The sequence below is a fragment of the Hibiscus syriacus genome, unplaced genomic scaffold (assembly GCF_006381635.1).
Source record: "Hibiscus syriacus cultivar Baekdansim isolate YM2019G1 unplaced genomic scaffold, ASM638163v2 tig00110809_pilon, whole genome shotgun sequence".
Taxonomy (NCBI): Eukaryota; Viridiplantae; Streptophyta; class Magnoliopsida; order Malvales; family Malvaceae; genus Hibiscus; species Hibiscus syriacus.
Genome location: NW_024062869.1, coordinates 1,083,523 through 1,098,140, shown reverse-complemented (window position 1 = coordinate 1,098,140; position 14,618 = coordinate 1,083,523). Strand labels below are relative to the sequence as shown.

General features: G+C 34.9%; 1 protein-coding gene across 1 annotated transcript; it reads left to right on the top strand.

The window, feature by feature from the left end:
- The first annotated feature begins 7,191 nt into the window (after positions 1 to 7,191).
- LOC120141494 lies at positions 7,192 to 14,289 on the top strand. The gene is made up of 4 exons (XM_039156344.1): positions 7,192 to 7,418; positions 8,160 to 8,556; positions 9,223 to 10,375; positions 10,990 to 14,289. The coding sequence occupies exons 2-4, from the start codon at positions 8,363 to 8,365 to the stop codon at positions 13,960 to 13,962; spliced, it is 4,320 nt and encodes a 1,439-aa protein (XP_039012275.1). The 5' UTR covers positions 7,192 to 7,418; positions 8,160 to 8,362; the 3' UTR covers positions 13,963 to 14,289.
- Positions 14,290 to 14,618: the final 329 nt, after the last annotated feature.

Below are 14,618 nucleotides of genomic sequence, written 5' to 3'. Positions count from 1 at the left end.
ATGTAATATTAATTTTTACACAATCCGAGACGAAAAATAAAATAGAATTTGATTATTGAAAAGAAAGAGATACAGTTTAGAGTACATAACCCGAATAATAAACTGATGCGAGTTGAGACTTGAATTACTCAATTTCCTTAAGATAAATTTTTGTCACTCTTTGGTGCTTGAGATGTCTTGGTCGTCTGTCTCCGATGATACAACAACAATGTAATCAGCGTATAGTAGCACAACTTGTGAGACCAAAAACTTTATCATGCTAGAGAATATCACCGAAAACATATAAGAAAGAAATTTTTTTGAGTTGTGATTAACCAACTAGGTTAGCAATATATTTATAGCGTTTCACATAGGAGACGAATTGGAAACAATATATTTGAGCTATTAACTAGTATCTGAATAAAATCGAAATAATATATTCTTGGATTGCAAGTCATACCATATTTATGTTTAAATTAAAAGGAAATCTAAGGAAAATATTTAATTTGTAGTAGATAAAATATCTGCAGGCCCTCGAAGGGTTTGTGTATATAAATCATTTTTTATTTTCCTTACACAACACAGTTCATATGTACCCTACTTTGAGCATCAATTTTTCATTCATTACTCGATTGTTTTGAGCATATGGCATACCATTGTAAAGATCTCATGTAGTAGAATATGAATCAATCAATTCATTATTCGATTCTCCATCTTTTACACTTAAAAAAAATAAGTTTTCAATTTATCACATTTTTTCCAACATTAATTACGAATATAACGATGATAAGTGTCTCAGTAGTTATACCTGATCTGAGCCAAGAGAGTACAACCACTCAGTCAGTCCAAACCAAAACCACCTCCTGCTTCAAGTTAAGAAGAGGATTCATATGCTACGAACTCGCACGCCTCTTTGTTTGGTTTTCGAATGTGAAACAGCAACTTTCGTGCATGCATGCACGATTTTCATCTCGACATACATGTCTACTGGTGGATCAGGCAGGCTGGAACCAATATTTCATTTTTCATTTCGGGTTTCCTCTTCGTTTTCTGTCCTGAATTTTTTAAGCTGAAATTGCTTCATATTAAAGTGAATCTGATTTTCTTTTTTTAAAAAAAAGCTTAAGTTTTCCTAATCTTGGATTCCAGGTATATATTATGTTGAATACAAAAATGGCTCCGGGATTATGTTTTTAACGACCAACGATCATGTTCAGTGATTACAACCAACATTGAATTTATATTACCAGCATTAATTGCTGCAATCCTTTCTACGTGAAGGTCAAGGTTTTTATTTTATGTATAACTGAGCAGCAATGACCTCCAGCAAGAACAATTATTATCGTCAACAAAAGACAGCTGTCAATAATGATCGTTGTTCGGATAATTTCAAAAACTTTAAAGAAACAAGTTATAATTGTAAATTATCGGTAAATTATCTAGGTAAATGAGCTTCGTTCTAACTCATTTAAATCGATTAGAATCGCACACTTAATTTTAGTGAGAAAACTAATTGTAATGTATAAACTAATAATACAATTTAGTTTAACAGATTTCATAACGATTGTACTTGTCGAACTGAAAGTTCAAAATTGATAAATTATAAAAATTAAAGGGTAAACTATGTCATTGACCACTCAACTATTTAACCCTTTTATTATTACTATCGATCTTTTAATTTTGTCAATCATACCACTTAACTATTTAATTGTTGTCAATCAAGCCACTTATTGTCAACAGTTGACGGAAGTGCTGACATGGTAGTTAAAAAATTTGGTATAATTATACATTTAGTCCTCAATACTTGTACATGATATCAATTTGATCCTTATTTTAATTTAATAAATTTAATCATCTAATCAGATTATGACACGTGTCACAATATGAATGGAATAATTTTTTTAATTTAATTATTTAATTTTCCACCCAATCATATAGTGAAACATGTCACCATCGGTCTGGACGGAAAATTGAGAGTAAAAGAAGAAATCACAAAGAAATGGGTTATACTAAACAAATAATTATGGATGTTTGTTACCCGGCCATGAACTAACTTAAGTTGGTTTGGGTTTATTTTAGATGAATATGTTTTCCTTTTGATGAATGGCATAGCATCTTTCAGTTTACCTTCATGCTTTGTTCACTATTTCATTGCTTAGATATGTAAGAGCTTTCGATAGATAACTTTTAGATTTATTTGATGTTTGATATCGAGAGAGTTAAACCTAGAACTACGTGAATAATAGGGTGGAACTATGGGGTAAAACCCTAATTTTCCTTAGAGATAAGGAGTAAGTTTCGAAGACTAAAAGGAGTAGAACTTAAACAATAGTATCCAACTAGGATTTACTTTGAGAGGTATTGCTTCAGCATTATTCTATCAGGTTTCTTGTTAGAGCTAGTTTAGACGCAACTTAGAAAACTCTGTCGAGCATAATGTGACTGGAAATTGTTGATATTCATTAAGGGTAAGACATAGGATCCCAAGGTAAACCTAACTATTTAGCCTTGTTAGCAGTTTCATTTGTGTGAGGTCAGATCGTGGTCTTATTTCTGCAACTTTTCTCAATTTATAGTTTTGTTACAACATTTCTCATTTAATCTCTACCACGACATTTTCCTATAATTGATACTTGTATCAATACTCACAGTCATTTATTCATATAATATTCTTTTAGTTTGTTTATATTGTAAGTGCACGATCTTTACTCGAAATCCATCTAATCCTAGTGGGTTTAATACCCACTTACTTTTTATTACTTGTGTGATCGTGTATACTTGCATAATTTACGTATCAAATTTAGTACACTATCACACACAACAACCATAGCCTAGTCCAACCACTAGCACTTTACTTCCGATCAAGAGAATCTCTCGTGCCAACCTCCAAGCAACGATACATACTTTACTAAGAACTCTTATCTTTGCTACGGTTTCGCCAAAGAGATGAAATTGCTTCATTTATGTGAGTTGGCCGCTGGAGCCACCAATAAACAGAGCGAACATAATACATACCCGAATCATTGTTCCCCTACACTATACAATCGATGAAGCAAGGCGCAATTGGAGTTTGAAGAATCTGTTCAGCATCCTTATAGTAAAAAAACTCACATACCTTATCCTATCTCTATAGCGGTCGATCCCTATACATTAAGCCTCCGCATCGGATATCTCGTAATTGCGGGATGTTGTAGGTACCTGCAAGGGTTAATGGCTTTGTGTCTCCTCATTTATCATGAAACAGATGAGTACCGCTATTACATCCCACTCTCCAAAAGAAAGCCGGTGATAATGCCTGTAAAGTCTTATAGAGACATTTCTGTGTAAGAACTCTTGCATCCAAGTTTAGCATGTAAAAGATCACTGTCCAGGTAATACTTAGCTCGGAACATATGAGCAAAGAGTAAACCAGGTTCTTTAATAAAGCTTAAATTATTAACCATCAAATTATTTTTTTTAACTTAAATAACAATTTTAAAATTTTTATTAATAATTTCATATATATTTTTTAACTTAAAATTATTTGATAAATTTAACAAATATATATATATATATATATATATATATAATCATTAAATTATTTTTTAACTTAAGTAACAATTTTTTAACTTTTTCTTTTTTCCATTCATTACAATATATTATATGTTATATATTGCATTTTGAAACCATGTAGTGCTCCTAGCTTAGTGGTTTGGGTGTTCGTTTCTAATCCACCTTTACCCAAGTTTGATTCCCATATTACCTCATCTTTGTGATTTCTTATTCTACTCTCAATTTTGCATCCAATCCAATGGTGACACATGTCACCATATGATTGGATGGAAAAATAAAATAATTAAATTTAAAAAAATCTTTCATTCATGTTTTGAAACATAACATGATTTGATTAGATGATTAAATTTATTAAATTAAAATTTGGATCAATTTGATATAATGTACAAGTATTAATGAATAAATGTATAATTATGTCAATTTTTTTAAATGTCAAGTCAACACTTATGTCAACTGCTAACAACAAATGGCTTAATTGATAATAATGGGCATTTCATAATTCGGAGGTCTCTTACGGAAGCTGCTCTCAAACTGGTGTTGGGGGTAGTCTACTATCTTACCTCTCCCTTACCCCATATATATGGGAAAAAAAGGACATCCATTTAAATAATTAAATAGTCTGATTGACAAAATAAAAAGATCAGTAGTAAAAGTAAAATGACTAAATAGTTGAGTGTTCAATGGCATAGTTTAAATTAAATTTATAAAATACATATAATATAAATACTAATCATAAATAGGGATGAGCTTCGGTCAAACCAATCCTGCGCAAAAAGTTTACATCTTCCATCCTACCCGACCTAAAATAATATATTTAATAAAATATTATTTTATTTAATAAAAATAAAGATTTAATTGAATAAAATAATACATAGAAATATATTATTGTAATTATTTCTAAATATAAAAATAAAATTATATTTTTTTTCGGGTCAAGTTAGGTATTTTTTATTATAAACCTAACATGATCCAAACCTTTTTTTTTTTTTAAAAGTCCAACTCGGATGGAAACTCGTGGGTCTAATTGCCATGCCCATCCCTAAATCATAAAACTTAAGTAAAAGCTACTGTTAATAAAATTTTACCGCCCAATGCAAGAAGATGGATAGGTGGAACAGTACTGTAATGTACCGTCCTTTAACTTTATTATTGGCTTGTAAATCTTTTTGGAAAGAAAAAGCTGAACTTTTGATACAACGTCTCGATAAAAAAATGATTTTTTTTTAATTTTAGAAAACTACAAAAATTCAAATGCATCAATGATTATTATAAAAGCCATCGTTTTCCCTTCACAGTTAAACACCAACACTACCCTCAACCCCCCAAATTCAATCTATAACCGTGAAAAAGGGTGGTTTTTTCTTTACATTTTAGGGAAAAGCACACAAATGGTCCTTTAACTATAAGATACTATTTTATTAAGTTCATCGACTATTAAAAAGTTATAAAATACTCCTCTAATTATAGAGTATTGTTTTATTGAGTCTTTTAACTATTAAAAGTTATAAAATGATCACCCGACTGTTCATTATGTTCTAAACTCGTCCTTCCCATTAAGAAATAGATAATATTCTGAGATGAACTTTAATATATTGATTGTGATATGATAAAATATGATATCAGAATTTCAAATGACTATCATATCCTAGTCATTTTGTTAACACTAAGCTTGCCAACTTTTTAATGAAAAATGACGAGTTTGGAAATAATGAATAATTGAATGACTATTTTATAATTTTTAATAATTTAAGAACTTAACAAAATAACATTCTATAGTCGAAAAATTATTTTATAATTTTTAATAATCGAGAAATTTAATAAAGTAGTATCCTATAATAGGAGACCATTTGTGTACTTTACCAACATCAATCAATAGAATATAATATAATAAGAATAATATTAAGACACTGATTTGAAGGGAAAAAATAGTGTAAAAAAATGATCAACTATTTAATGTATTCGTAAAGTTAACCAGACGGTAAGATATCTCCTACGTGACGTATGAGTAGAACAACACGACATATGCATGGAAGATGAAAGGTTACAAGTTATAACTTGAAAAAATATCATATCTTTTATGCGCATTTTTTTTTAAAAAAGTTACCTTTTTATGTATTTTTTTAAAGACTTTAAGTGGTCGTTTGAAAATGTTTATTGAAATGTTTTTAACTTAAAACTTAATTTGAAACGTAAAAATATTTATAAACAACTTATTTTAATAAAAAAAACTCATGTTTTAAATGTTATTTTTAAACTTAAATAAAAATTGAAAAAAATAATTTTTTACGTTTAATATTTTTTATAAAAAAATCATTTGGAAAACTATTTTCAAACGAAACCAAGTGATACGATAAATTTCTTCTACAGAGGTCATTTACATGTTATCATCAATTGATATTAAAATGGAAATTTATTATAATTCGAGGGGTAAAATGGAAGTTTCATATTCAAATGGTGGACGGAAACTTGGAATTGGATGGTGAATCATACATCAGTGTATTAATAATATGATGAGAAATAATGGCGAAAACAGGGAGAGTGTGTCGTGTAGTGGGAGGGGCAGCGCAACATGGGTTTCGGTTTACGACGACTTTTCTTCATCATAATCTAAAAAATATAATCCAAGAACTGTTGTTGCGTTTGGAATTTGAAGGAAAAAAAGAAAAAAAAAGTGATTATATTTAAAAGGTTTAATATAAAATAAGTGTGAATTTTATCTTGAAAATGTTTAAAAAATTTATCATTTAATTTTTTTAGTTATATTTTTAGGGTTTGTAGTTATTTTTTTTTTATTTTTTTAATAATGAAAATATTATTTTTTTAATAAAAATTAAAATTAAAAAAAATTCCTAAACTTTTAATAAAATTATAAAAAATTCAAAAAAATAAATTATCATATTTTAACCCGTTACCATGGTGGAACATTGGAGGAGCATTGACAGAGTGACAACGAGGATGAATTTTGAGTAGAATTGGACGGTGGTTTGAATGCTGGTGACGGCGTGACATATGGATGTCATGATATACTATAATCGACGAAAAATAGTGACCGTGACTTAAAACTCGACGATACCTTGAAAGTTTCTCTACGACAAACGGCGACAACTTACTGGCGAAAAATAATCGAAAATTTGATCGGATGTCAACTCTAGTGTTGGTGATAGTGGTGCTGATGGTCACCGCTTTCCGACTGACAACCTATTGCAGGGGCAAGAAAAGGGGGAAGGGGAGAGGGAGCACGGGGGCATTGTTAATTTCTTTTTACAAAAATTATTTTTTATTTTAAAAATAAATTCGTAAAATTATCAGAACGTGAAACATATTAATTAACGATGATTTTTAAGGACTGACACCTAAACGTATAATTTTAGAAACATTAAGTATATATATTTTTAGAAACAATAGGTATATATTTTTAACGATATTTTTATATTAAATCTACTTAAAACCGATATTTCAGCCATGGAAATAGATGAAGAAGAAAAATATCTACAATAAAATAATTATAGAAAATAATTAAGGGATTGTTTAGTTTTTTTGTTTGTTTATCATAAGATTTTAAAAAAATGAATGTTGAAAAAAAATCAATCTTTCACTCTCTATTTGTTCACTGTTTTGAATTGAATAGAATGGTACTGCAGACTTTTTTCTTGCTTTTCTTTTTAATTATATAATTTAACTTAATTAAGGGGTGGAAGTGGGAAGAAAAAGATGGGGAAGGGGGAACCTGATGCCTCTTTTGATGTGTGAGTGGGTGGTTCTGATTTTCACTTCAACTTTCTCTCATCTCTCATTTTATTTCCTCTCTTTTCTTTCTTCCCAAACAAAAACTCTTCCTCTCAAAAACTAATTTTTTGCCTTCTCTTGGACCAAAATTTCCCCCAAAGGTAATTTCTTTTGCCTTCGCTTTCTCTTCTTCTACATCGATCCCGCCTGCTGTTTTTGTTCAAAGCATAGGCTTAACTTGTTTTCAATTCTTCTTTTTCTCATTTGTATACTTAAACGTTCTTTCATAAAACTATTTACTTACTATATATATTTACATTTGATTTCACCATCTCCTTTGTCTTCTCAGCTTCTGGGTTTCTTTCTTGCTTAGTCCTAAGGTTACCAAGAAGGAAAATCTAGTATGTGGGTTTTAAAACACTAGCTTTCCTTCCTGGGATCTGTTCAACTGCGTGTTTCTGATTTGAGTTTCTTCTCTTTATTTTATTTCATGAAGCTTTCTGTGTTTGCTGCTTCGTTCAGTTTCTTACACGGTTTCAAAAATTTCCCATTTATATGTATTAATATTTGTTTCTATTCTATCTAACTATTAATTAATTATGGGTTGCCTTTTTTTCATGGATCTTGATCATTTTTCTCGTGACTTTTCGTATTGGATAGTGTTGCCACAAAGTCTCAAAGATCAGTGCTTTTCATTTCCCTGGGTTTGCCCACATAAAATAACGTTCCTCCATGAACATCTTTCCTTGCGGGGTTATGTTCTTTGCTTTCTTTGATGAACTGAAATCGCACATGCTTGGAATACTCTCCCCTCTTTCACATGAAATAACGTTGTTTCACTGCCTTGTCTTTTCCATCTTCTTCTTATCATCTCATCTTTTTACTTGTCCCTATTGTTGCAGGCTATATATGAATGAAGATGCTAGTGGGATATTTGTTTGATCTTTTGAGTACTGTTTGCTAGAAGGAAATTATAAGAGAGGAAGAAGAAGAGATCAGAGGGGGAAAGTGTTATGCTGAAGATAAGGGGGTCTACTGCTGGAGATAGAAGTGTGGCTTGTGACTGTTGTGAAAACAGCATAAGAAGAGAGAAGCTTTCCATCAGATGTTATCCATTGAAAACCCTCCACCAGATCCCCCATGTCCCTGCCAAGCTCTAGTACAGCTGAAAAGTGGTGGTGGTGAGATTGAGAGGCCTCCTCATAAGCTTCCCTTGTCTGAGGTAGATCTGCTAAAGAAGCCATCTTTTGACAATCAGCAGCATCAGCATAATACCCCACTCCCCAAGTTCTCCATCAGGTAATATGATCTAATAATCCAGTACAATTCAAGTTCTATTCATCTTCATAATGAACAGTAACCTTCTTGCTATTTCCCCCTCATGGATTCTGACAGCTTTTCTTTGATCTCATCTTAAGACATCTGTAGGGTCAGATCCAGAGTTTTACGTTGCTTGGTGACTCCGTTCAACAATATTGACACCCCCCAAATCTTTGTCCCTATTTTGGTCTTGGGGAAGGGTTTTTTTCTTCTTCTTATTATCTTTTGATTTCATGTCACTTTGGACCTGGGTTTTATTTTTTGGAGCAAACTTCTGGAAAGGTCTTTGCCTTGTCTTTGCTGCTACATGTGCACCTTCTCATTTTCCCTCTCCCTTTTGCTGCTGGGGTAATCAGTTTATAATAGATCATTGGATATTGGGTTTTGTTTTGCTTGACTGTTTCTTCACTGTTGGTGTATTTCCTTCTCTCTTTTGAGAATCTGTTAAGGTCCATGTGTCCCCCTCCTTCCCGACTCAACATACAATATCAGAATCTTCTATAGTTCAACCTTTGATTCCCCTAAGAAAGCTCTTGAATGTTCAGTTTTTGCTTCCTTTTATCATTACTGTCCCTTTTTTAACAAGTAAATATTTTCATGTAATTTGTTCCAGTTACTGACAACAGAGATCTTCTTGTACTGTAGAGATTATGTGTTCACTGCTCGGAGGAAGGATATCAAGAAGAATTGGCCATTTTCTCCCAAGAATTTGCAACTGTGTTTGAAGCATGGCTTGAAAGATCCATTGCCACCAGTTGAGCCTCTTGGTGCTGTGAGAAACCAATCCATAGAGAGATGTGTGGTTGAATCCAGTCCAATTGCGAAGCAGACTACTAGGACTAAATTCGGTGATGAGCCGGATCATGTGGTACTAGAGTCATCGATTGATGCTTACTCAAACCATAACCAAGCAGGTGCTTGCATAGACAATAGTTCGTGCAGATCGGGAGGAGAACATGGGAATGATTTACCTTCCACAACAGCAAGTGTTTCTCAGTCTGATATAGACTCGGTTCTCATCTACAAGCAGTCCGACTTACCATTGGAAATCAATACAGCAGTGGAAGCATCAGCTGAAGTTCAAGCTGCTGGTAAGATCCGTAAGGCTGAAAACGCAATCCGACCGTCAGGGAAGAAGTGCAGATTAATCGTGAAATTCGCTGCCCATTCTGAACGTAGCACGACTGAAGATATTACTTCAAATTCTACCATGTTATCTGAACCCATGGCTTCTAAAGTTTGCCCTGTTTGTAAAACTTTTTCTTCCTCTTCCAATACCACCTTGAATGCTCACATCGACCAGTGCCTTTCTGATGAATCGACTCCCAAGTGGACAGTGGACTCTAAGTTTACCCGCCATAGAATAAAGCCGAGGAAGACGAGAATGATGGTTGATGTATATGCTACTGCTAAACCATGCACTTTAGAAGAACTTGATCGGAGGAATGGTACATGTTGGGCCACTGCACCAAACATCCTTAACCAGGATTCTGGGAGACTAGAAATATCTGATGAAGGGAAAAAGCAAAGAGCTTCCTCTATTAATCCCAAGGACAATGGTGATGTAGGTGCTGTTTATTTTGATGCCAATGGTACGAAAATTCGCATTTTATCAAATGTTCCACTAGTGTCAAAAGTTGGAGATGATCCTGGGCCAGACAAAGCTTTCAAAGGGAATAAAGGTAGCAAATTCCTTTCAACCAAAAAGAAAAGACAACATTCCTCAAAACATCACAAGTATCTTAAACTTGCTCCTCAAAGCCGAAATTTTTTCTCGCACAAGAGCCGTTCTTCCAAGGTATGCTCTCTTTGTTTTCTCCTTATCCATATGTTCTGCCTTTTTACCAGATCATTTTATGTTTCCTTCATGGGTGTTTTTGAATAACTTTTCTGCCTTTATTTGATGTTGACTAGCTGATTTGGTTTTCTACTAGCTGATTTTGTTATCTTCTTAAACGCCTTGAAAACCTATGTTGCCCGGACTCTTCATTCTACCTTGAAAATCTCCCATGGTCTTTGGCAAAACTTATAAAATCTAGTGATATAGTTGAAAAGATGAGTAATTTGGTATTGAAAAATAAACAATCTTGCATGCCCCTAGCCACCAAACCCGCACCATGCTGTTGTAGTTTGTGATTATAAGTTCTTCAATGAGTTAAAAACGGTAAATTTTGAATTAAAAATAAACAATTTTATATGCCCTTAGCTGCCAAACCCGCTCCGTGCTTGTTTTGTTTGTGATTATAAGCTCTGCAGTGATTATGGTATACTCATGCTGCTAGAATAATATGGTATAAAAAGATGAATGTTTTCTTGATCTAAAAAAAATTAACTTCTCTTCCGTTTGCAATTTTCATAATAGAAGAATTTAGCATTTGTAATCAACACAGCTGCTATATTGTTTTTCAACAGGCGGTTGGAGGTCAAGAAGGGTACTGTGGAGTTGCAGAAAGTTGCAAGAGTGAGGGACTAGATGTGCCAAAGAAAATTAAATTCAATGACTCTAGAAATCTTAGGGAAAGGGTGTGCTCTAAACAAGCTGGTCTTTCGAGGAAGCCTGATAATCTAGATAAAAATCAACCTTCATTTTGCAGACGGAATGTTACCCTTGACTTGCAGGTTCCGAGTGACCAACCACATCAAGGAGATTCTGTTGCGGAGAGAAATTGTGTTCACAAGTTACGAACTTCATCTGGTACTTCTGGAAAATGTGAAAAGACAGAGAAGCCAGTTTATGAAACCCCGGATATGGATGAGAGGGAGCATTCTTTTGGAAGAAAGAGAGTAAGGAGCTCCTTGTGCCGAGCAAGAATCCGTAACAATGTGGAACGGAGATCGCTTGATCAAAATGAAAATCAGTTGAGCAAAGACCCTCCTCCCCATCTAGATAAGCATCATTTGGTGAAATCTTTTAACACTGGTGGAAATTGCTCATCTTCATTGAGCAAGAAGGTGGTTGATATTGATGCAAATAGTAATCCCAATACTCCTGTCATTGCTGCAGCTCCTATTAGTGGTCGTTCTTTTGCAGTCAGACGCATCAGATCCTCACCAAAGAAAAATGTTTCATCTGCTAGCAGAAGGTCTTCCATCGGCAAATCTGGTTCTAACTTGGTTAAGAATCATTTGGCGACAAAAAGTCGAGTGCATTTTATGGAAGAAACGGATGAGGAGGATGTATCCTGGAGTCCTGAGTCTGATCAAGAATGCGACTTGGTGTATGATAGTTCCGAAAACCAACGTGGAATGAAAGAGATTACCGAAGAAATGTCATTTGGTGGAAGCAGCATCCAAGAAGCCCCATCTGGAGAACAAAGAGGAAGAAAAAGTATTTCCTGGAGGGAGGAATCCGTGGCTTTGAATGGCATACATTCAGCTCCTAGTTGTTCTGATGATGATGAGACGGAGAACACTGATTCTTCTGCAAGAAGTACTGAGAATATTCTGCATAAAGCTGATGGTTTGGAATCTTTTGAGGAGACTGTCACTAGTTTGAGTCACTCTTTAGAAACCAAGTTTAACAAACTGAGTCATCTTTCTGAGAATAGTTCCAATTGTTTACAGGCTCATGAGGATTACAGCAGGACTTTGTGTGGGGGTGAAGGACTGGCTGACCTTACTGAGCCAAGTCTTCGTGAAAGGCACATGTTTTGTGCAGAAGTTAGCCATGATATTATTGGACAAACAGGTAATATGGGAGGAGAATTGGATTCTGATGCGGCACCATTGAACTCTTTTCCTGAGGTTGATCCGATACCTATTCCTGGTCCACTGGGATCATTTTTGCCTAGTCCTAGGGACATGGGCTCTGATGATTTTCAAGGGAATTCATCATTGTCCACCAGCCGAATTCAATCCTCTCAGGGTCGGCTTGATTTCCTTGATGGGGACTCATCAGATTCGCCCATATCTGCAGTGTCTGGAATCTCTAATTCTCTGGAAGCGAAGTCATATTCAAAGTTTGCCGAGCCATTACCATTTGTCAGTAATCCTTCAATGCTAGAAAATTATAGGTCTGGCTACTCCACTGCCAAATCTGAGCTTTTAGTTGAAAATAGTGTTGCATTTCCCCATACAAGCGCAGGACTAGAAAGAACTATTAAAGGAGAGAAGTTGAGAGTGCATAGAACGTCTCTTGAAAAAAGACCTTTGATTTTCAAAAGTGACGATCAGCCTTGCTGTTGCCAAAGAAAAGACGGATCTTCCCAGGTTTTTGCCCTAAATTATCAGGAGTCGCAACTACTAAGGCAACGGACAACAGCTTCGTTGATGGTCCCTGCCATGGCGATGCAAATTGCTGCCAATCAAAATATCAATCCTCATAGTTTGGATGGAAGACCAGAAACAAACTCTCTGAGCAGTAGTGCGAGTTTAGGATCTGAACAAAGGGTTCTATCTTTCATGAAACCTCCTGCAGGTTCTGTTGCTTGTAAAGGATTCCATGATGCTGATGTCAAGCTTTCTGATTGCAGTAACTGTGATCCTGCAACCCCATCTTCTAATAATCCCGTTCTCAGGCTGATGGGAAAGAACTTAATGGTGGTTAACAAGGAAGAAAACACACCTGTGCCACTTGGTCAGGCTGAGTCATGTGCCCAGAGTAATCATCTAACTCCTAGGTTTCCAACTTCGTCTGGAACCTCTCCTACCAATATCGGGAATCAAGGTGGAATACCCTTCTGTCAGACAATCCCTCAGAGTTCTTTAATCTTAGATCAGCATCCAACAGATTTGGCGGGGCTATCTTTTGATGTCCAATTAGCAAGTGGCTATAGAAACCTTGCAAATCTTGGAACACCACGAAAAGAAGCACAATTTCCAGCTGGCATGTTTTTTGACGAGCGTATGGAATGTGGTTTGTCAACCTCCATGGAGCTCTACAAATATGCGGGTGACTATAATTTGCCAGTTCAACCAAGCAGAGCGAAGAACAGGCCAGGACCAGATATGGTGAAAGCCGCAACTCTAGACCACAGACACAGGAAAGGTGATTCTACTGTTTCCAGTAAAGAAGTAATCGTCATTGATGATGCTCCGGAAAGTGAAACAAACAAGTTTGGTGACACTGCCAAGCATTTTGAAGGCTTGAGGGAAAGCTCACTGATATCACCCGGCCTTTCAATGCCATTAGTTCCCAACAATAGTGTGAGGCGCATGAATCCTTTTTTTCATAATCAGTCGGAAGACTCTTTACGTGGCGACCTAACCATGGTACAAAATAAGAACTTCAATGCAATCCCTTCTGGTCGAGCCAATACAGTTCCTTTCCAATGGGATTGCTCTTCAGAAGGCTCTGGAGTGCCACAGCGTGCTCCTCTCATGGTTGTATCGCCCACAAGAGTCCATTTCAGACCCGCAGTTTATTATCCTCCGAGTTTGTCTTAGCGCTTTGTGACGTACGGGAACTGTTAGATGGTCTATACTGGGCATCCGCAGGTTTCATATCAAACTTGTACCGAATCTTGAGCTTCTCCATTACATGATGATACGCGACAGCCAAAATAATTGCAGATTGAGTTATAATAGTTTCCGTGCAAGTTTAGCATTTGAGATCTCTTATGTTTTTATTTTTCACTTCACTTACTGTTGAACAAACTTTTCACAGTTCTTGAGACTTGTAAGCTTCGGCAACTAGAAAGTTATCACAAAAACCAGATAATATATAAGCCAAATCCTTGAGAATAAACCTGACGAAGGGCAGAGTTTAAGGTGTCCTTATATCAAGTAATATGTGAATATCTAGATGTTGAAGTAACCTGACGACATAATATAAACATGAAGATCATTAAGTGTGAACATATGTAATACAAGAGAGGTTTGAGTTTATTGATCTTTCATAGTTGAGGCATTGTCGAGGTGAGGGTATTTGCATACATTGCATGGCTGACGAGCTTGAGGCAGTTAATGGTAGGTAGCTGTTTGGACTTTAGAAAGGTAAATATACAGATGAGATATCATATATAATTTACGTGCTTCATTATGATATGAAACATAGACACATCGTAGTGTGTATATATATATATATTATAGAGAGAGAGAGA